Here is a 24,351-nt window from a genome sequence, read left to right on the forward strand (position 1 = left end):
ATTGGAGGTCCACAGCTCATGAACTATGGCTGAATAGCTGGTTGTGTTTCCAAATGTACAACTTGGCGGTCTCATAGACACGGTTAATTTTGCACTGTTTTTGACTGGGAACTGATCACTTCACCACTGACACTCTGATCCATTCTGTGTTTAGATAAGCTTGATAGTTAGCTAACCATAGTATCTGTTAACTATCACTGTCCTGTTGTTAACACATAAAACTTGCACACTAGCTAACATAATTAGTAGAAGCTAACATTAGTAGTGGCTAGTAGTCGCATGTTAACATTACCATCAGTTGCTAAATTAGCCTGCTGGCTAGTTATCTTGTTAACAAATCCAGAAAATAGCCTACGGGTTTAAGTTAACTGAGCTGACTCTTTTCCAGCTGCAACTCGTACAGCTTTGGAGTAGTGACTGGGACCAAAGGGGCAAGAGCTAAAGACAAGAATCTGAAATTTGAAAACAAATCTTCCTATCAAACTATTCACTTTTAACATCACTGAATTGACCTACAACCACGCCACAGCAATCTTTTTCAGGTATCTCTCTTTTGTTACATAATTTAGCCATCAACTGCACACAACCAATTCTCCACCGGACCGACATGGTGGTTGTTAGATTTGTGATGCAACTGCAAAACCTTTACTGTTTGTATTAATTCTAACTGTTACATATGTGATACACTTGAGATCAACTCTTAATCTCAAGACTTACTTCACCCTAAGGTGAGTGTTTCTATTCACATAAACAAATTACACTAAAATTCAGTTCATTCCATTTGAATGACGCCTTCTGTGCCCCTATTCTTTACTTTAGATCCAAAATGTCTCACTCCCCTCCACCCATAACCCTCGGTCACTCCCTTTTCTCTCTGTTGACAAACCCAGGCTTGACATCCACCCCCAGCCTATTTTTCCTGACCTCTGTTCTCGCTGTTTTTCCATATATAAACCCAAGTTTGACCCCAAGTTACAATACTTTATCTCACCTAATTCAAGGCCTATCTTTTCTGTATCTCCCCTGTCCCTTTATTCCCCACCCTCAACCCCTTTCCAGTCTCCACTGTTAATTATCCTCAGTAACCGTAAAAGTTATATTTTAACAACAGAGTTAAAGACAATAAAGATGTGGATAATCCTGTGTTCAGACCATGAACCGTTTGAAAACCAGTGTTGACAAAGCACACAAAGCAGAACAGTCGAACATTGCAGTTGACCCCTTCTATTGTTCCCTCTATTGTCAGTGGAGGACTACAGTACACAGAGAGACTGTGGGAAAATGAGTTTTAGTGGCTGATGGTGTGAGGTGAGGTTGCCACAGACATTGAGCGAGGTTATGTAATTTCCCCTCTCACTTTTTGGAAAGTGAAACTTCCTAAAAGTGAAATAAGAAGAACAGTGAACCTCAGATATTAGCTTCCCTGGGAATCCATTGTCACTATGAGCATTCAGGCATTTTTTTTAACCACAGCTTTCAATATTAATAACGGTGAACATGTAACATTAATTAACAAAGAAGGGCAACAGAGCAAAATGATATTACCTGGGTCTACCTCTCTGTATTTGTGTTAGTTTTCAGTGAGTGGAGTTGCCTGAAGATCCCCAAGGCAGCCAATATTGGTGGCAGACCGTGACCACCTAAAACATGAAAATAACCCTCTGTGAAATATCCCTTTAAGGGTAGGAGAGGGGGGAAGTTGATCTCTAGCTAGTGTTTAATGGAAACTTAAACCCAGAGCAATAAAAATAAAGCAATGTGCCTTTAATCTGTTGAACCATCAACAATCGTCTCATGGTAAGTTCCAGTTTGAGCTAGTCAAGCATACGTTCTGCGTTCAGTGTGATGGGTGAGTGGGATTTAAGTTCATGTAGTATTGTGTGTGTGTGTGTGTGTGTGTGTGTGTGTGTGTGTGTGTGTGTGCACTGGTGTGTGCATGTGTCTGCATGTGTGTCTATGCATGCCTGTATGCTTCATTGATTGTGTATGCATGTCTGTGACTGCAGGACTCCATGTCACTGATAATCTTGTAAATAGAGCCAGTTATGTCATTCCTTTTGTCTTGTAAAAGATAAAGTACTTGAGCCGAAATAACACATGAGCATTTTGTAACAAAGCCAAGTGCAGGGCAAGAGACATGGACCGCGGAATATGGGGTGGGAAGGAAACGAGTCCAGTGATTGCAATGTGTGAAATGTGTTTGGTCGTGAGAAAAAGAAATGGAATGTAAATGTGTTAAAGCTGCACTAGGCAAATTCGCACTTTGGCGGCCCCAAGTGGCATCAGGTGATAACGGTTTCAAGGACTTCATTACCCAGAAATAATTTAGCGTTATGTTAATGAACTGCACATTCCTCTGACCTAAATGTCTTCTTCTTAGTGACTGGTAGGTTAGGTGGAAAATGTCTAAATAGCAGGTTCAATCATCGTCGGTGAGTCAAGATTTCTCTGGACGAAGCGTTCGCTTAGTGCTGTTGGGGAGACAGTTTTGTATTTCACTCTTAAGTTTCGATTCGTTACTTCCGGGACGCCGAGATGATTTCCCACCAGTGTCCATACCTGACACCTAAAACTTGGGCAAATAGGGCAAATCTACGCAGTCTCAATTAGTGGGAATGGGACGCTCTTCTCTGTTGTAGCCCCAATTTGCAATTTAGATATATTTTTGCATAAAAATCTTGCCAAGTGCAGCTTTAAGTGATAAAAGACAATTTACACTACAATATGGGCCAAGTTATACTGTTCATCAAATAGTCAATTAGGCTGGGATAGCTTGTGTCTATAATGGGAACAGGTTCTACTGTTGCTAAAGTCCATCCACAAGCATGCACAAGTTCTCTAAATCTTATGAAGTTTTCTGAAGTTTTTCTCAGTAGAAGAAGAAAGAAGAAAGCCCCGTGTTGTTATGTGAAAAATGACACACAAATGAAATCAGTATGTGTAGCAATAAATGTCTGTGAGGGTAAAGGTGTGAGAGGAAGAAAGGGTCCTTTATAACCAAGAGTTTGAAAGCATCCTCATAGTGTTACGGGGGAAAAGGTTGTCCCCCGTTTTGAGTCTCTGTCTCCTCTTCTTCATCATCAACAACAACAACAACAACAACAATCTGTATCAGTTCAGTTCAAGAGCAGTCTCTTTTTGTGCCGTCTCTCCACACAAGCAACCCACTTTTGTCTTTTTTGGGTCACATCCAGAAACAACCCCTAGCACCTGTCCTATAGGCACACATGTTGATTTTACAGAATCCAGTGAAGGAGTGTATCAAGTGGGATGAAAATTCCATTAAGCTTAATGACAGGCTGAAACAGATATTCTGTTCACGTCTACCTAATTCTCACAAATCCAAGTGCCAAAGTTTCAAAGTCTAGGAGTTAATGCTGGACATGACCCGTTCCTCTGCCTCATTCATCTTCTCCTATACTGTAATCTTTGTCCCTTCTTTCCTCTTATCCATGCTCTTCCACTTTCTCCTTTGTTTTCCCCTCCTCTCTCTTCTCTCGCTCTGTCTCGTTTGTTACTCCTCCCATGTGCTCAGGTCCCGCGGCGTCCTGTTGCGTTCCCCGGAGCTCTTGCTGCGAGCCTTCCTGGCGCTCTCCTGCGCCTGCCGGTATTTCTCCAGCATGCTCTTGTGTTTCCTCCTCAGCTTGTCGTTGCACCACATCCTCTCGCAGTACTCCTCCACGTGCGGCAGGTTGGACGGCCCGATCAGCTGCATGATATCCTTGAACCACGAACGCGACTGGCCGATTTGGCCCGCCGACCCGCCCCTGCCATAGGCGCTGCAAGGCAGCCAGGCCCTGTAACTTCCCGTTGACCGCTCTTTGAAGGAGTCAGAGAGACCCGCGTCGTCTCGTGCCAGCAGCTCGCCCAGTGTCTCCCCCTGGAGGACGTCGAGGGTGAGGCGGGCCAGGGTCTGCGTGAAGCCGTGCTCTCGGGAGCGGCAGATGTACACGCCTTCGTCCTGACGGAAGAGGCGGCGAAACAGGAGGCCCTGCTCCGTGCGCATCACACGGTCATCCAGCTTCACCTGGAGGTGGAGGGGGAGAATGTGTTTTTATGCATTACTTACATATATTACATATGACAGGATATATTATTACATATTACGACAGGATGCAGGGAAAACAAGGATTAGGGAAAAGGAGAGAGGACGATTGCATACAAGAAAATACATTATTGGCCTTGACAAATTTGTTGTTTGCAGTATACGTAACTGATAGTTTAGAGTTTCAGGGCCTTTTGACAATATAAATGTACCAGTCAAGTTTGAGGAGAAAGCAGAAGGCAAGAAGGCAGAGCCAGATGAGAAAGAGTACGGGTGCACCCAGTAAGTACTGGTCAAGACCACAGGTATCCGATTCTCACTCCAGTTCCTCCTCTATAACCACATATGCCTTGGGATTGATTCCTACCAGAACATTCACCTCATAGTTTCCCCTCCAAGAGAAGAAAAAAAAACCCTCAAGACATGAATTTGAGAAAAACTAGGGGAGAAGGAGTAAGGAATGAAGAAAAACAATGGAAATTTGGGCAAATTGTAGCTATGAAACCATTGGATAGTGAGTTGGAGAATGGGAGTGATAATGAGGAGGCAAAGTTGAGTATTTGTGCTGTTTTCTCAGCTTGGGTGGCTACAGGAAAAATGTAGCATGAAATCCAGTCACTGTTTTTTTTTACTCTTTCTTTCTCAGCCTCCCCTTTCTCTCATTCTCTCTTTCCTTCCTTGCCTACCTCCACCCAAGTCTCTCCTTCCCTCTCTATTTCATTCTTCCTCTCTTTCCCTATCTACCTCCAACCCCCCCCCCCCTCTCTCTCAGTCCCTCCTTCTACTTCTCTCGCTGTCTTTCGGTGCCAACACAAACATGGCAGCCTTGTCAGTTAGAGTGGCAGCCAAATGTTTATTTGCAGGGAAGTGGAGAGGGGTGGTAATGCCTTAATACTTACATGGCTGACTGAGGCACTCAGTTAAGCTTAGAGCAACATCTAACCTCAAAACAGATGAAAAATTATTGTGGGAGTGGGCACCCACAGTAACATGCTGAATTTTGTGCTTGAAAAATGGCATTGCAACGCTGCGTTTAAGTCACAGGGGCCGGTAGAAAATGAGTGACACTTTAGCATCAAGTGGCATGTGGTCAGGGTTTGCAAGGAATTCACTGCTTACCCAAGAGAAAGAACGGTTGTGCATTTTACTTTGAAATATAACTGTGTAATTTCAACCATATGTCAAATGGTTGTCAAACATGTCAGCCACATGCCAAATTTACATCCAAATTTCTGTTGTAGACCCAGTTGCACAGTCCTCCCCTCACCTCTCTCCCCCCCAAAACCTCCCCACTTTGCTCCCTTCGTCGTACCTCTTCCTTGCGGTCGTCCCGTTGGACGAGCCAGGTGACAGTAGCTTGTGGAGAGCGAGGAACGCACTCCAGGAAGGTGCTGTTGTTCTCCGTCCCATACACCACCCGGTCCTCTGTCCCATCAAGGTCTTCTGCTGAAAAGAGAGAGGGAGAGGGGAAATGAGGGAAACTGAAGACTCTTGATTACTTCACTGCTCTTGAGCTCTTGTTTGCAAGGATTCCCGTGTGGCTCATTTGATAGAGCATAGCACTCGCACTGCCAAGGTTAAGGGTTTAATTTGAACTCGGGGTTTGATTCCCCTAGGGGCCACCTATGCTTAAAATTTATGTAAGCATCCGCCAAATAGTATATCAAACCTTGTAACTCCAATCTTGCTGATTTTGATGTTTTAACTCAAGTTCAAGGATTACATCTATGGGTTGAGAAAATTCTATCATCCTTGAGCTTATGAAATCCTTTGTAAACCCAATGGATAAACTCTAAAATGCTTGGTTTTCAAGTTAAAAACACGCTGTTAGCTCATGAACAGTTGATATTTTGGAGTATGAGGTTTTTACTGGACAGAGACGATATCTTCTCAAAGTGAGACTGAATTAAAAATTGAAGGGTTTCATTCCAAAACATATCCATTTTTAGAAAAAGCTGTCATCTGAAAGTCATGTCTCAAAAATACAGATGATATATTAGTTTTTGGAGACACAGGCGGTAAGACAGTAATTTCAATTCTATTCCATAAAGAGATTTATTTTCATGTCAGTCTTCATTTAAAATAGATGTCATTTTAAACAAATGCTGGATATCTGAATTTGGAATGAATCTCAGTAAAGAAAATACCTTTCTCCAGGAATTTTGCCATAACTGCGACTTGACACCTCAACACCAAGAAACCTTGAATCCCTTGAGGTCATGCAGAGGTCTAGAGAGAGACACCTTTCATCACCTCAGCTCCATACCTCCATTCAGGTAAGCAAACACACCTCCAACACACACACACACACACACACACACACACACACACACACACACACACACACTGCCTCTTTCTCTGTTGCCTCTCTACAACCTTGTTTTTCTCTTTCTCAACTTTCTTCACCCTTTCTCTCTTTCTTTCTAACCTCTCCACCACCTCTCATCTTTGTGCTCACTTTTCACATGATGGCCGACATACATGTTTGAGTCTCTCTCTCTCTCTCTCTCTCTCTCTCTCTCTCTCTCTCTCTCTCTCTCTCTCTCTCTCCCTCTCTCCCTATCTGTCTGCCTACTCTTGCCAGGGTTGTTAAAGTTCATTGACTGTTCTCCATAAATATGGCCCAAATTCCAGCACTTCACAAAATGACATCTATTCAAAGGCGCCTGTCTTGTGTGTATACAGCTGTGTGTGTGTGTCTGTGTGTGTGTGTGTGTGTGAGAGAAAGAGAGAGAGAGAGAGAGAGAGAGAGAGAGAGAGAGAGAGAGAGAGACATAGGGAAAGAGAGAACATGCAAGCAAGAGTCAGCAGTGTCGGGAACAGGTTTCTCCTCCACGTTTAACACAAATGGCTCGTAAAATACGACCAGATGCAAGATCTTGTCTACATTATGTTGTGTACAGTAAGTGCTAGACTGTGTTCTACATGCATGTGTGTGTACAGTGTAAACACACACACACACATGCTGTTGAGGATATAACATTTAATTCCTCACCCACATACAACATCTGTCTCACACAGCTTGGGATAGTCTGACAGACACACACAGACCTGACTTCCCACACAAAACACCCATTGGAGACAGATACACTGACAGACACTGACGCTTACACACATACACACACACATACACACTCAAATCCTATTCCTCATTCAAACACAGCTTGGCTCGTGTCCGATAGCAGCTTCCCCTGCACATCAGGTATATACAGAGTCACACACAGTATACAGAAGAGTGGAGCCTCACTGGTCTTCTTCCTATCTACAGCTAAATAGTTTACAGTGTGTAAGGAGAACACTGTCCTAGTGGAGACAATGGAAGAAGTAATGCTTATCAAAACTTGTACAGTACAATTTTGAATTCATTTTACCGTAACTGACAGCTGATATTGTCTCCCATGTGTATTAAGTGTAAAATCAGTGATAAAATAAATATCAAAATCCATAATTCCTTAAAATGTACATGTTGGAGATACAAGGTTTCTGAACGGCACTGAAGTTATGTGTGTCCTACCTTTCTGGGGTAATTTATTCACACACTTGTGTAAAGATAAATAGTTTACAGTATGTGCATTGGGCACTGTCCTCTCTGAGACAATAGCAGCCGTAATGTTTACTTGAATCTCCCGCCCAATATCCAAACTCAGCTTTCCCTTTCCTTTCTCCTTTTTTTTAAAGGAGAGCCAACAGTCCATATTCCTCAAGAATATTTGCAGTAAGATTTTAAGAAGGATGCCATCCATCCATCCGTGCATTCTCTTGCTGCTTATCAGCTGCTTATCAGTGGCAGTGGAGCGGCCCACACCTCCTTTTTTTCCATCAGCTCTTCCTGGGGTTCCCCAAGCTCTCCCAGGCATGCTGGGATATGTAGTCAATATATCACATATCACAACATAACACATGTAGTCATCATGGATATGGTCAAATATCGATACCATGGTCCTCCAGGATTGCTGAGCTCGTCACCCTGAGAGTTAGCCCAGCCATCCTATGGAGAAATTTCATTTTTGCCACTAGTATCTGCTATATCTGTCTTTTGGCCTCTACCAAAAGCTTAACATGGGGACAGTAGCTTAGAAATTAGTGAGGCAGGCTTGTCACTGGGAGGTCGCCAATGGGACCTGGGACCTTGGAAGGGGTTTGAATCCACGGACCAACTGGAAAAGTGTGAGTGTGAATGTGAAGCAGGACTGGAAAAAAGCAAGCATGCTCAGTTGAAGGAAAAAGGAAAGGGAAAGTAGTCCTGGTTACACACACTCACCACTCAGGTTCTGGTCCACACACTGCAGCACAGGGTTCCCGTGCCTGATGTCCTGTCTGCGGTAGCGGCGCTTGCTGTTGGGCAGGTACTGGGCGCAGGAGGATCCGTCCCAGGCGCAGTACGGGTCTCTGGCCAGGCAGCACTCAGCGCAGGCCTTCCCATACGTCTCACAGCGGTGCAGCTTCACCTGGGCCACGCCCGCTGGAGAGCCCACATACAGGGCTTGCTGCAGGGAGAGGGATGGAGGACGAGGGGCTATTGTATATGTACATGATGAAGATAATAATTGGTAACAAGGAAGGTTAGCTAAAAATGATGACAACTAAGTTTGTGTCAGATTTGTGTAACTTTTAGAGAAGTGAGCATTAAAGTTAATAATTACTGTCATGTCATCTCACCCTTTTGACTGATATGTCCATCGATGTAATCGGAGTTGGCACCTGAAATGATGAAAAAATATACTTCATATATTTCACACAGTGTGAAAAGGCTTCATATACGAAAAGCCACAGACGATGTGATGGAGAGTGAACTTAAATAGAGGATTATTAAGATGGAAGATGAAAAAAATCATAGAAAGATGAAGAAAAAAAAATTGGGTTCTTATCAGTAGAAGCAGATTACAAAGAGGGTTTCAGAGAGATAATGAAAGAAATGTTATCGATCTGTACCTCCTCCAGTACTCCTCTATAAAGAAAAGGACTGAGAAGCAAGAGGAGGGGGAGATGGATGGAGAGGATGTTAAAGAAATAATAATATCAAATTTACCTTAAAGACCTGCAGCTCCTCCAGTGTGACCTCCTCCGTCTCCAGGCTGTTGCCACTGTGCAGAGCGATGACTTTCAACACCGTGCCAGTGTCTGCATCAGAAAGACAGGAAGACACATAAGTTCAAAGGTCAAGGGTGAGAACCAAACAGTCATGATGAAGCTACTTTGTTCCACCTAAACCTCAGATACACTCACCGGTGCCGATGAACATGACATCGTACTGGCCGTCCTCGGCCTCGACCCGGTCCACCACGATCTGTTTCAGCCGATAGGGGATGTTGGCCTTCACCAGCACCGGCTGCCGCAGCGCAGGGTGCACCGGCCGCCACATCAGCGGGTGTCCGCGGGCGAACTGCAGCACCGAGTCGGGGAAGTCCTTCGTGCTGCCGAACTCTCTGCCAGGCTGGTTGGTGATTTTACTGGGGCACTGGAACGAGGGAGGGGGGGGGAAAGAGGGAGAGAAGTAAGTTAACTCGGAAATGCAAGAAAAGAAGGAGAGATTAACGCATAGCTCCGGCCATTTTCAAACCTGGACCCTATTTTCCCATCATTTTCCATCATACTGATTGATTCTGACCAAAATCTTGTCATTTGCTTCACTATGGATCTACAGTACATCTCACTTGCCAGGGTGCGGCTCTCCAATACAGATTAGATTAGATCATTTACATTTACATCTTTTAACCAGCATGTCTCAGTACAGAGCAAGCAATCAATGTGCCGAAAAAGACATGCTTTGTGTGCTTTTGGCTGCTTTGATTTTGGGAGGGTCCATTGTTCCATTAGGACTGTACTGGAGAGCCGCACCCAGGCAAGCAAGGGGTAAGAAGATCTGTAGTGAAGCAATAAATGAGATTTTGGTCAGAATTGATCAATATGATGGAAAATGATGGGGAAATAAAGCCCAGGTTGAGAATGACCAGAGTTAGGCTTTAAGTAAATGTCTGTCTGACAAAATTCACAGGGGAAGGGAGGAAGGGATGACAGAGAAGAGGACAAGAGAAAACGGCTACATCAGCACCGGAGGGCAAGAGTAACACTGCAACCCTGACTGACTAAAATGAAAGCATATGTCAAAGTCAGAAGCTTGACAACCTTGCCAAATATCATAAATGTAAGGAAGAGAAAAGGGTAAAAACTAAATTAAGATTGATTCCTTTACACAGTAGAGATTCTTTAGAGATTAGCTGGTCATTTGATCGCCTTATTAAAGCAGTTAAGGTATTTGTATAAATATCAATGCTAGATATTACTATTCTATACTGTACTTCCATATGGTAAAAATATTGTTATTCCAGCTTATCACAACAGTAACTGATCCACACAATAGTCCTGTTAATGTTGGTCTGGATTCAATTTCAATGGGGAAATCTGAACTATGCAGGGAGTCAAAAATCTGCAGGCTATTGAGAAAAATGTATAGAAATACATCCTTCCAAGTACAGTCTGCCAAATGACATGAATTATCATTTTTTGTGAAAGGTGTGGAATTTGGAAGCGATTTCAAGCTCTGTTCTCCACTGCAGCCAGTGAGTGTGTGTGAGCCAATTTAAGGGAAACTGCCTGCTTAATGGCTTACAATATCATTTTGCATACAGTAAACAAAACAGTCGAGTAAATGACAGGAATTGTCATATTTTGTGAAAGGTGTGGGACTGAAAACGGAATCCGAGCCTCATTCTCCAGCTCACTTAACAGTAACTATGAGTGAGTTGATTTGTGGGTAAAACTGTGAGCTAAATCATTTAAACTGCAATTTTTGGCACATAATTAATCTTTTCTGCTATTGTCATGTGAAAACCTCGAAACTCCAATTCTCAGATTCTCCAATATCATTACACAGTCCTCTAAGGGTTAAGAAAATACTCAGACCTCTTGGACTCATGAAACCCTTTCAAAACATCATTGGATAAACACAGAAATGCATTGGCATCAAGCTAAAATTTGTCTTGGTTCCTGAAAAGTTGACATTTTGGAGATACAAGGTTGACAATATTCTCTTCTATTCTTCTAACTCACAGGCAGCTCTGCTTTTATTTTTTAACATTCATTCACTGAGGGAATATTTGCGCAGCATTCATACAGTTACACGCTCATACTTGTGCAGCTCCCAGTATGTACTCTCGATGCGTCAGTCTATTTTGTACTGCTCACTAAACTACTCATCATCTGTTTGCTTAATAGATAAACTGGAATAGCTCCAAAGTCTATTCCCGAGTCTCCAGTAACTATGCGTGAGTCAATTTAGATAAAACCACTGATTCAATTACTCAAATGATCATTTTTTTCACCGTAAGCAAAAGGTAAAATAGGATTCATCCAAACTTTGCTGCTGCTTTCAATCACCTACTGAGAGCCAAGTGAGAATCAATGAGAGGGAGAGGGGTGAGCACATTTGGCAGACACCTATCCACTTCCATTAGCACCGCGTGTGTGTGTGTGTGTGTGTGTGTGTGCGTGTGTGTGTGTTAAGTACAGTATGCATTGCGTAAGCCCTACTGTATTGCATATAGGAAATTGATCCATTACAACAAGCAGACCCAGGAGAGGAGGGGGATTAGATGACAGCCAAACACTGGAGGATTACTTTCCTGCATGGTTTCCAAATCAACCTTAGTGGCTCTGGTTTGACTCAGCTGCACTCTGAGAGGAAAAGATGCTTAAACAGAACCAAAGACTGGTCCTATATGGAGCACAAGCTATATAGAACCTATTTTCATGAAGCTATATATCCATCCTCACATGGTACAGATATACGGCACAATCTCAGGATCAAATAGTTTGTATTTTGACTTCATTGACTCAATTACACTCTGTGAAAGAAAGGCAGCATCAAGTATTTGTTCTGTAGGTAATTTTTCATTTTGCAAAATTAACTGACAAAATTACCTGACCTTAAAGTAATCCTCCTTATAGATTGTTAGTTCTGAGCTATTTTGCAGCATATTTGCAGAGTGAAGCCAGTTGGAAACCCTATTTACAGATGAGATTGAAAGTTTACAGTGTGTGGCATACAGACATATGCTGTAAATGTACTGCAGTATCGATATAAAAACCTTTTGAATGAAAAAGCAAAGTAAGACTTTTTTTTTTAATCTAATCTAAGCTGGATTTGTCAATACTGAAGAAAGCCAGTGAAATATCCAAACGCACATCATTCTTTCTCTCTGTAAGAATGAAGTTCATATCTAAAAAAATCCCCCAATGTAAAATAAAAATCTCAGTAAAATATCCACTTAAACTCGTGACGCCTACACCGGGTCTGGGAAGACAAGATCTGACAGCAGAAAAGAGCCAGCAAGGTGAGAATAAAGTATACATTTTGGCAATATCCTATAATATCCAATCTCAAACCGAGGACAGCATCCAGGTATGATAAACGCTAAACAGATGAGTCTGGGAACATGAGGATATTAAGGATATGAAGGATATTAAAGTATCGCGTCTAAAGTCTTTATGATGAAAAACACACAAAAAATACCTCAAATCTGATCTAAACTGGCTGTCAGTGCAGATAGATGGAACGGAGTACACATATTATCGAGGATACATCAACATCCAGGAGATCCAGCATAATACATATCAGATTTAAAACATGCCATGAGAGTAATGTTCATGTCTAAAAAGATTCCCTAATCCAAAACAAACATCCAGGTAAGTTAAGCGTTGAATACAATTAGGTTGGCAAGAAAACAAGAGATGGATATGAGGGTACCAAGCCTCAAACCTATATGATGAAAACGGTGGAAAAAAAAAATCTCAAATCCAATCTAAATTGGTTCTGTCAGTGTACATGAGAGAGCGAGGTAGACATATATTAACACAATTTCATCCTAAAGTTAAGGTAGGATTACCACTAAAGCTCTGTTGAATCTGTAATGAAAAGAATAACCCATCACAATGTGGGAATAAAGCTTACTTCTTTCTATTCTTGGATTAGTTCTGACACAAATTTAAACAATATGCAATGTTATGCCAACCCAAGATAAATATCTAGGTAGGATTCCCACCGAATCTCTCTCAAATTAACTTTAAAGACCCAGACTCAGAAATAAAATGGATAGCGAGTCAAAAGGCTTTAATGTTCCATACTTGGGTGAGTTTTGACAGGTGAGTAAGGACGCATGTGATGGAAATTATACAGCATCAAGCATGAATCCCCTATGATGAAAAATCCAAGAAAAATAAGGGACTTTAAATCTGTCAGAGGAAATGAGACAGAAAAATCTAAAAAGTAAATATCATCAATATAAAACAGGATTATATGAGAATAAGGTTATGATTTTAACTCCAGATAAGAATCAGTTGCTATCCAAGTAGAGAGAGAGAGAGAGAGAGAGAGAGAGAGAGAGAGAGAGAGAGAGAGAGAGAGAGAGAGAGAGAGAGAGAGAGTAGAAAGATAGAATGAGATGAGAAAGGGAGAAAAGTTTCTTTTGGCAAAAAAATCACAGATCCATCTTATGAGTTCAAAGAGACCTTTCTCTCTCTCTCTCTCTTTCTCTCTCTCTCTCCCCTTATCCCTCTCCTCTTTTCCTTCCCCACTTCCCTCTTTCCCTAACCTCCATCTTTCTCTTTCTCTCACCTTCTCTCCTCTCCCTTCCTCTTATCTATCCTACCTTATTCATTTCATTCTGTCTTCCCTCTCTCTCCTTCTCCCTCTCCCTTTCTTTCTCTCTCTCTCTCTCTCTCTCTCTCTCCCCATCTCTCCCTCTCTCTCTCTCTTTCTGTTTTGGGCCAAGACATTCTTGTTAATCAGAGAGTCAATGGAGTGAAACCACAGAGGTGTCTGCTCTGTTCTCACATTATTCATGTTCCTCCTGCCTCCATACGCTCCCATTCACCCCGGTAATGAGGTGGAATTACACACTGGACGTGTGTGCGTGTGTGTGTGTGTGTTTGCCTGCACGTGTGTGTGTGTGTTTGTGTGTATGTATAACAAGCCTAAATTACAGTGATGTGGTTGAGAGAACATGACAGAGGTCCGCTGAGAGCGAGGATGTAAACCAGCAGAAGGGTCTGTACTGTATACAGTAACCACAGCTGGACTACTGCACACAGTAGTTTACTTTACTGATATGGAGACTTTCTACGCCTCACTTCTTTTTCTTTTTTTTTACCCCCTTTCTTTCCATTTGTAATTTCTTTGTCTCTCTTCCAGTGAATAAAGTGTACCTGGACAAATGGTAAGCATAACCAGTAAGTCAAGTAAACAGAAAGCAACACTTTTCCGCTAACGGGATGTGAATTATCATTAGTTAATGATGAGTAACTAATCATCACTGCATGATAATTAAGGATGATTGGGTGATCAGGAATTTTCCCACTGGAAAATATGCCACTATGTGCTGATGGCATCTTTTTCTTGCTGTGTAAAGTGGATTCATAGACTGTTTGACACCCCCAGGTAACGAATATGTTAATTAACTTAAAGAATTAACAATATTTATTAATGCACTCTCATTATTAAATAGTAGTTATTAGCAACTGCTTAGTAATAATTATCAAAGTAAGTATACTCAGTCATATATTAATGCTGTGGCATCATCAATTCCTGATAGTTCATATGTTGAATCAGGAATTAATTCATGATAATTCATGCATTAATTGATACATTAATTATTAATGATATTGCATATCTCCTCAGCAACAAGTGTGACCAAACACTGCACTAAACAGCACTAAAGAGTGTTGTGCTTTGCAGTAACTACAGTTTACTATGAGACTTTCTACACCTTGCTCCTTCTCTTTCTTCCTCTCCTCTCCAAAGTGCTTTAGTAATACTGTGAAACTATGTGAAATTCTCTTTTCTGTTCTCTTTTCTCTACTGATAAACTTTATAATTAATACACAGTTTAGGTATGGATGACTACAGTGGGAATTGAACCCCTAACTCTGCCAGTGTTTATGTCACGCTGTAACTATTTGAACTACACACAATGCAGTGTGTAGTTCAAAGTGCAGTGAACTCACCACGCCCGGTCTTGGGTAAGGCACCCTGCCTTCGTAAGCCCCCCACTGGTAGTCGGGACTCTCTTTATGAGCAAAGGGGCCGTTGAAGGCCTCTCTGATGTCAGCCATACGGTACACACACACCGCAAAGCCCTGGAACACATTACTGGACAGGAGAGAGGAGAGAGACATGACAGTCCAACACGTCCAAAAATTACTTGAGCACGGACCAAACATTTGACAAGACATGTGGACAGCTTCATGTTTAATTGCAAGAGACGGGCCATCTGTTGAGATGATTCAAATTGCTGGACACAGCAATAAAAAGCCTTTTTTCTAATGTAGGGTTCGACAAATATACTGTTTTTGAAGGCCAATAGCAATATTTAGACTGAAGTTGCTGATAGCTGGTATTTTGTGTATCCATATCTTTAAATTTAACCACTTTCAGGCTAAAAAAAATAGTAAAGTATCCAGTGTTTCCCCTCTAAATGTTATTCTTATCAGGGTGGAAAAGCCTCAGGCAGTTAGCAGCTCCTTAGAGTCCCCATGAAATGAACTCCCATTAGTTTTACTTCCTGGAAAACAGAGTATCTTTCATGGTGACCTCATGCTGCATCAGTAGGTGTAATACATTTCTAATCAATAAAACCATCAGATTTTTGAACAATCCCGTCCCTCCGCACCCCTCCCATCTAATAAAACTGCCTTTCTCTCCCTGACTCATAGACTTTTGAATAATCCCTCCCCACGTTATGTCCCGCCCCAAATCAAGGAAGTAAAGATGCCGTTTCATGGGGTCTTTAAGGCAGGATGACCCACTTCACATTATGGTAATATTCTGTATTTTCTATGAGGCTGAAGAGTTTACCTGATGGTGCTGAAGATGGCATAGACATCTGGGTTCCTCTCATCCTTGGTCCTCAGCAGGAACACATCCTCTGTTTTACACACCAAGAAAATACCAGTTAGTGTGTGAGTGTGTGTGTGTGTGTGTGAGAGAGACTGTGTGTGTGTGTGTGTGTGTCTCTCTCTCACCCAGCTGGTTGAAATGTGTGTCGATGCCATGAGGTCCCGGGACAGAACAGACCAGTCTGGCTTTGATGAAGGTGCTCCACTTGTTCACCAGCACTCTCTGGCCTCCTACATCATTCTGGTGGAGATGACACACACACAACTTCAGCAAGGACGACACAAAACTATGCCTCTTTTTAGTTTAGTTAAATCAACATCACCATGATATAAACCGACAAAATGTGCACTTCAAACATCACACACCACATACCAAACCCTGCTTCTTCTGGTGGGAAACCGCAGTCTTCTAATGCATTAGTGTATCAATTGAGACTAAACTATAGGCGCAGCCATATAAACCTACTTCAGTTTATATTAGACTTGACATATTAAAGCCAGTCTGTATGAGAAACCTGTGTAATGGAGGCTCAAATAGCATGATTTATAGAGAGGCTAGCACCGTCCCTTGTCTTCTGCAGAGGACAAGTGTACAGGGACTCATAATGGATACCGAGGGAGTGTGCGTGTGTGTGTACATGTGTGTGTGTGTGTCCCTCACCATCCCATTTTTGTCAAATTTGTGAGTGCAGACAGGGACATTCTTGTGTGTGAGTCAGTGTGTGTGTGTGTGAGAGTGAGTGAGTGGAATGACGATCAGCGGTGATAATTGGCTTCTTGGCAAGCAGCAGTACAGGGGAAGTGATGATAACTATTTAAATCTGCCTGAGGGAGGAAGGGAGGAAGGGAGGGTTGAAGAGGAAAAACTGTAATAAATGCATGGAGAGAGAGAGAGAGAGAGAGAGAGAGAGAGAGAGAGAGGCATGAAGAAGAAGAAGAAGAAGAAGAGAGATGGAGACGAGAGAGTTGGAAGGAAGGAAGGAATAAGATGGATTTTCGTGCAGCGGGAGGTTCGTGCAACATTTTGACTTGACTTCTGGCACAAACTGTGAAACTCTAAGGAACACCTGCAGCTGTGTCTGTGTGTGTGTGTGTGTGTGTGTGTTTGCATGCGTGCTTATATGCATACCCGTGTGGTGCACACAGTACACATATGGCAGTATAAGACAAATCAATGCGTGAAAGAACGTGTGAATGGGTAGATGGGAATTGCACTTCAGAAATTTGACAGCTGTGTGTGTGTTTTGGAGGGAGGAAGGATGCACATCATTCAGGATGCCTTCACAGTGCTTCTGGGAGATGTTGTAAAACTTTGATTGCTCCAAAAGAGAGGGTTTGGCAATGTCATGCTGGGGGGATAAACCCATGCACCTTGCAAAAACAATTACCTCCTGTCCTGGGAAGTTTATCCTACAGACATCTGTATGCGACCATGCGTAAAAAGTTGGCTTCTCCCTTAAATCAGATTACTGCCTCTATCTCTCTGTTCCTCTGTCTTCTTCTCCCTCATTTAACCTTCCTCCAGCTGAACTTCAGTGTGAGTGTGTATGAAAAGTCAAACTCTCCATATGTCAAATTGAAAGCCCCGGTGTGGATTCAAGATATGAGACCTGCAACAGACTTTCCAGATACACAAAATGTCTCCTCCAGATCATGACACCCACCACCACTTCCTTCCAAAACCCCTACAAGACTGTGATTCAGTTTTCAGTATTTGTAGGAATCCTAATGTGCGTTATGGCGAGTCCGAGCAGTCCCTTTAAAACCAGTCATATCCGTCAGCTCATTCCTTTCCATAACTCTCCTGACTCACCTGGCTTCACTCGTCGCCACTACCAACAAGCCAACAAAGAAACTCCTGATCTTTTTGTGTGCGTCTATTCTGAACCACACACACTTACCTGCTCAATAAATACCACATCAGAGTGGTTGAAGTGGAAATCCTCTCAGTGTTCTCTATCCAAGCAAGTCATCTGACTGTGACTATACCTGCTCACCATCACAAATCCTGTGCCAGGACCATAGAGAAGTGCTCTGGTCTTAACTTGGTGTCCACTGGGAACTCGTCTTATCACTGCTGACTTCTTTTTCTTGTTATTTTCAAGAGAAATTACGTGGTGTTGCATATTTTCAAAAGAGCTGAGAATGGTAAAAGCTGCACTAGGCAAGATTTTTAGTGCCTAGTGCAGCTTTAATATAAGAAACTGCACCGTTCTATTCTGTTACTCTATATGCTGTGCTCTTCTATCATGTATGACACTGCAACTTTACACATAAAACTCTATGCAAACTCAATCGCTTATCTACATTAAAGTGCAACCAAATAGTGTCTCACCGCACACACTCGTCCGATCCGTGTGTGTATGGCTCCCTCCCTGTCCCCGGCCTCCATGGCCTTCTCCGTGAAGAAGAAGTACACCTTATCGTTGTCTCTGTCGTCGTTGTCTGGGATGAGGTGAGCCGCGATGAACTTAGGGTCTGGAGAGAAGGATGGAGGGATGGGGGGGGGGGGGGTTGCATGGAGAGAGATAGAGAGGAGGAGGTGGATGTGAGGAAGGGAGAGATAGAAAGAGAGAAACCAATTTAAAGAAACAAACAAACACACAATGTAAAATGTAGTGTAAAGACCAGTAGAGGCTGCCAATCCTCCAATGGTCTTATTTGTTTATGGTAATTATGCTAATGTCTCAAAATGAACATGGAAATGGCTTTTTGAGGTTAAAATCCTACATGTAGCACCTTTACAATTACATTAATATCAAATTTTAAGAGCAACGTCTATACTACAACAACTAAATAGTTTAATTAAGCACTAAGCAAGTTGGACATTGTCTCATTTGTGTATTGAATGTTGGTTTATAGTTTGACAGTAAAACAGCACTACAGTACCATGCAGCAGCTTCTGGTCCGTCTCTGTCCTCATGGTGGAGCGACCTCCCATACTCCTGAAGATCACCGAGTCTCTGCCCAGGAAATCTGCTGTCAGGCCTGTATACAGCTCCCCACCTAGAGACAGAGAGAGAGAGGTGGGGGATTAGAAGGAGGGAAGGAGGGATGGGGGGAGAGAAGGAGGGACAGGGTTAGAGGAGAAATAGATAGCAGAGGAGAGGAAAGGGAAAGTGAGAAAGGGATGAGAGTGTAGGAGAGGAGAGGAGAGGAGAGGAGAGGAGAGGAGAGGAGAGGAGAGGAGAGGAGAGGAGAGGAGAGGAGAGGAGAGGAGAGGAGAGGAGAGGAGAGGAGATTAAAGGGAAGTGGTTCGAGGGAGGAAGTAAAGGAGGGCAGAGAGAGGGAGAGGAAAAGAGCAAGTGTAAAAGAACAACAGCAATAAAGGAAAAGAGATTAAGGGAAACTAAAAAAGGTCGGCACAGAGGAACAATAAGGAAATGGTGGATGACAGAGAAAACTTGTGCGGTTCGGAAGAAAGTGTGAAAGAGAGGGAGAGAAAGAGAAGGAAAGGGAAAAAGTACAAAATCCAATATAGAATAGAGCGGGAGAGCAATCTGAAACCCGAGCTCTTACACATTTCTCACATCCTCCGCTGAGACTGGCCATCAGCAATGGACTCACTTTCAATTTCAGCAACTCAGAAAACGGATTTTCTTGCAAATAAAAAATAAAATGCCGAACTTTTCCCATGGCAAGTTTCTTACGTCACGCCTAAAAATCCTCAGCAGTACAGGTTATTTATCATTAGACAAGACAGCAGCCTCAGCTGGCTTGGAAACAGCTCAGCAGTTGTAAAAATCTATCCGTCAGCCTGGCGATCGTTCACCGGTGCATGTAAAGCTATAAATGCGGTAAAAACTGGGAATAGCGATCAGTTCAACACTTTTGTCTGACAGTTTTTGAGGAACGAAGAAAACAATGATCATTTTCTCAGTGAAGCCGATGCGTTTTTGAAGTTAAACGGTTGGTTTTGAACAGGTTTCAAGGGCCCGAGGGTCGTGAAACTCACTCAACACATAAAAAGACGGTGTAAACCTTCAATTCAAGTAAAGAAAATGAAAAATGACAAAATTGCGTTCATGTGGTTTTCTTTCCCCCACAGCAGTGATAACCTAAGAGCTGGTCAGTTCAGTTTGGACCCGGGCCACAGACTGAAAGACTGCTCCAGTGAACCCAGGGGGATAAAATAATTCCTGTTATCATAGTCATTTTTGGCTGGAATAAGGTTATTGGATACACACACACACACACACACACACACACACACAAACACACAGAGAGAGAGAGAGTCAGACAAACGTACAGACATACATTCACACAAGCAAACATAAACAGACACACACACAGAGACGCAGACACAGTAATTGGTGATGACAGAGTTTTGGGGAGTTGTGCTTTGAACTTTATACTGTGTATTTTGGGAGAAGATCCTGAAATCAAAGGCAGAAAAGATCACTGAAATGCCGACAGCTGATGAACAGGACTTTCACCATGTTTTACTCTTTCATTCTCTCTCTCTCAGCCTCTCTTTTTTTTTCTCTTTCTTCATCGATTTCATCTTGCGCCATCTCGTATTTCTGTTTAACTCCCTCTTTATCTCTCTCTCTGTCTGTCTGCCTCTGTATGTTTGCTTTGTCTACCTGTCTTGTATGTCTACTTTATGAGATGTACATTTTCAGCAGAGAAGGACAAAAAGGAAAGTGGGAGAGAGAGAGAGAGAGAGAGAGAGAGAGGATGGCATGCAATAAGGTCAAACTTGTTCAATTGTAGGTTCTTCTTGCTGTTTTTTAGTCATACTGTATTGATCCCTGAAGGGGAAATCCATAGGGAGGTCAAAGGTCAGGGTCAGTGACAGAACAGCGGTTCAGTGGCTTGAACTCGACCGCTCTGGTTGATGGACGCTCGCCTTACTCACTGCACAACCCTGCAGACCTGCTGAGTCATGCTTTTCCACAGGTGTTTTACTGGGTTTAGTGAATGGCGGGCGGTGGTGCGGGTGAAGAGTGAACCCGCCCCTCAGTGACGTCAACCAATTTCAAATAACGTATGTGGAATTCAGCAGCTATTCTCTATTTAGGCGTTCCAATCTAAAATGCTCTGCGCACAGCACTGTAGGCTGTAAGGTGCGAACTTCATGAAGTTATGGCGAAATGCGTTGCTCGCTAGTTCTTAATCTGTCTAATAAAGTACTGGTATAACTTATGGTTGGCCTGGCTTCTCCTAGAGTACGGTGGACTAGTCTAGATTCCCAAAGACGCCTTCCATCGTTAATGGATTCACAACATAAGAAGAGATCCTGATTGGTATTTCGGGGTCTGATCAATGTCATTAGCATTAGCATGTAATGTTATTAAGATAACTAGTAGTCTAATATGCTGCCCAAATATTGATCCATTTTAATGCTTTACTTTGATGATGTACATTTATTTTACCTCCTGTGAAGCACCTTGAGATGTTATTATTATGCTGACACGTTAACAGTCTAGGCTAACTTGCTAGCATTATCTATGGCCACAGAAGGTTATAGCTAACAAACGCAAGCCTTATTTCGTATAAAATAGATAGGCTATGTACTTGTATATATTTTTATTTATAGATCAAAAACAACATATGTTCGCATCATTTTACCAAGGACTGATCACCCTCAGAAAGTTGAAGGTGGGGTCTGATCCACTGGATACATGGTACAGCTTGAGTTCTCTCTTTCTATATCATTCTAACTCCTGTTTATCTGTTTGTCCGTCTGTCTATCTGTCTGTCTGTCTGTCTGTCTGTCTGTCTGTCTGTCTGTCTGTCTGTCTGTCAGTCGGTCTCTCTTTCTAAGCTTGTGTAGGCTACTGGCACTCCTCACTAGCTGTGTGCGCTCTCTACTTTCTGTGTGTATTTGTGTCCATGTTGAGGTTCGGGTTGTTATAGTATTTGGCTCTAATATAAGTTTTCCTGCCAGATACGATGCATTATGGGACACATTCTGAGGTTGAAGGCACCCAGCTGCAGAGGAACGTGGTGGGGTAGCGTGATGCACTCACACACACACTCACACACACACACACACACACACACACACACACACACACACACACACACACACACACTCACACACGCACACACACCTTCACCCTCAGTGGCCTGTCACTGTGATAAATCAGCGTTATTTCACAAGTTAAATACCTAAAGACATGCAGGGAGAAACACCCTAACTATTTAACCTAGTCAGCACAGCGCCAGAGAATGTGTGTGTGTGTATGCGTGTGTGTGCGTGTGTGTGTGTGTGTGTGTGTGTGTGTGTGTTTCAGAGCCAGAGCAGAGCTGAGCTGAGCAGAGCTATTACCATTTCAAAACACAGCAGAAGTGTATGTTGGGAGGTGAAAGGTTCAGAAACTAACGCAGAGAGTATCGATGTATGGCACTTTACACAGTTAAATGTGACAAGTAGAGAATACAATGCTACAAAAAATACAATGTTAATTTGAAAGAATTGTCAGGGTGGGTTCAGCCTGTGACAGTGATATGTTGTTATTACATTACACACTTTGTGCAGAGGGACAAGCATTACACTCTGGTGGGTGAGAAAACCCACTAAATTAATCTGAACAGAAAGGACACCCGCTGGGTCTTCTTCTTCTGCCACCTAACACGGCTGCCATAGAAAACAAGACTTGTTTCATATTTCTTTAAGTGTCTTAACTTATTTAGATAAAACCTACACCTAATACAAGACATGTGAAAGTTGATTTGTATAGAAATGCATATAGTTTATTCATTTCAATTCCACAAAAAATTTGATATATAGACATACCACTGAAGGTGCTAGCGAAGGGGAGGCTGGGGTCATGAGGAACCTTCCCTCGTCCATTCTCCACATTCGTAGGGTCCATGGTAAACACATGCTGCAGAGGAAAAACACACAATAAGGGTTAGAAAAAGTTTTTCTCAAATGCAAACAAGTCAAGAATGTGGATAGCCAAAACGGCCAAGCAAATAGGGAGGACAGGGGTCTTGATGCACCTGTTTTCTTCCAAGTAGCGCATTGTGTGTTCAAATCACATTCAAATGCCTGGGACAAGGTTAAGAGCCCAGACCCAAAAGTATTACTCAAAATACAGAAGGACAGAGGTATTGCTCAAAATATAGTGTGAATTTCAATGTGTTTTGGTTTTTAGAATTCTGTTAATCCTGTTCAGTGCCTCACTTCAGCTACAGTATCAGGACACAAACCCATCAGAAGGTCATAATTCAAATGAAATGAACAGACAAAAAGAAATAAATATTTTTCTCTAAGATTTTTTAAGTATCTTGCTCACGTATACTTCAACAGGTACGGCCACACAGCGGATCCAACCACGACCTTCTCACTAACCACAAGGCTGTTTTGTCGCCTCTCAGTTCAATTGTCCAGGTAGAGAGGCGAGGCCAGGAGCAGTTTTCAGTTTCAGCCCTTGATTCAAATGTTTTCGTCCCTCCAGTGAACTCAGTGTCTGTCTAAAAACCAAGAGACTGTCTGAGAAATGGGGAAATAGAGGAGCAGAGTAGATGCCAGAGTGGAGACCAGTTTCCCATCCAGTTCCCTGTTCAGATTTTCCCTGCAGGGAGCTGAACTGTAGCCTGTGGGGCCAGGGGGTTAATAAAAGAAAACAGCTAAAGTACATAATACTATCAAATAAAAACTACATATCAGAAAATTGTTACTTTTTCAGGAATGGAAAAAGAATGCTTATTTTCTCATTCACGTGTGTATTTTTGAAATTATTCAAAGGGTTTTTTAACAGGTTTCACCAGAAATGGTTCTTCTACTCCGAAGAACCATTTTCAGTTCCAGTTCACACCTTTATTTTCCTGTGTGCACCGGCCACATCCTCAGACTGTGTGACGGGTCACGTCAAAAAGCCAAACCATAATGGCTCATCATGGACAAAGAGCTTTTGTTTTCACCCTGTCCGCTCCCATTTCAACACATTTAGTGTACCAGGCTCTCCCTTCCAGAGCAGCCTGGGTGTGCATGATCAGTGTCAGTTCAGATGCACTCGCCTTCGCAGGGAAAGAAAATGAATCGAGGACGACAGGACCTTAGGCCCAGTGCTTGATTCAAGCCCGTATTACTGATTTAACTGTCCTTCCAGTGAACTGTGGGTGTCTCAGCGCCTGTTCCTCTAATAGACAATGGAGTATTGTTACTGAGAGGGAGAGTCTATGATTGAGCAGCATACACAGGGGAGATGATGACATTGAAGTCCGCTGGATAAAAATACTCTGAGAAACACAGTGGACAATACGCTCACCCACGCACGTTAGATTTTGTGCGTGCACCAACACATACACATAGAAAACTCATAGGAAAAACACATGCTAAGTGACACGAGCGCAGAAAATTGCTACTGTCAGGGACAGGAAACATACTGCCATCTGGCATCAGGGAATTCTTAGTTTTTTATTTGATGCACATGTAGTGTTTTAAATGTTCATAAAGG

At 42.6% G+C, this 24,351-nt stretch overlaps 1 protein-coding gene across 1 annotated transcript in view; it reads right to left on the minus strand.

The window, feature by feature from the left end:
• Positions 1-2,585: 2,585 nt before the first annotated feature.
• Positions 2,586-24,351, minus strand: part of sema3bl (sema domain, immunoglobulin domain (Ig), short basic domain, secreted, (semaphorin) 3bl) — a 72,335-nt gene continuing 50,569 nt past the window's right edge. Inside the window, exons 5-16 of the mRNA XM_071902781.2 lie at positions 22,683-22,773; positions 18,827-18,943; positions 18,273-18,415; positions 16,064-16,178; positions 15,897-15,966; positions 15,047-15,191; positions 9,272-9,503; positions 9,075-9,166; positions 8,705-8,746; positions 8,307-8,532; positions 5,358-5,491; positions 2,586-4,027 (exon numbers count right to left, since the gene is read on the minus strand). Coding sequence (XP_071758882.1) covers positions 3,515-4,027; positions 5,358-5,491; positions 8,307-8,532; positions 8,705-8,746; positions 9,075-9,166; positions 9,272-9,503; positions 15,047-15,191; positions 15,897-15,966; positions 16,064-16,178; positions 18,273-18,415; positions 18,827-18,943; positions 22,683-22,773 — 1,920 coding nt within the window. The 3' untranslated portion in view covers positions 2,586-3,514. The remainder of the gene's footprint in view (positions 4,028-5,357; positions 5,492-8,306; positions 8,533-8,704; positions 8,747-9,074; positions 9,167-9,271; positions 9,504-15,046; positions 15,192-15,896; positions 15,967-16,063; positions 16,179-18,272; positions 18,416-18,826; positions 18,944-22,682; positions 22,774-24,351) is intronic.

The sequence above is a fragment of the Centroberyx gerrardi genome, chromosome 14 (genome assembly GCF_048128805.1).
Source record: "Centroberyx gerrardi isolate f3 chromosome 14, fCenGer3.hap1.cur.20231027, whole genome shotgun sequence".
Classification (NCBI taxonomy): Eukaryota; Metazoa; Chordata; class Actinopteri; order Beryciformes; family Berycidae; genus Centroberyx; species Centroberyx gerrardi.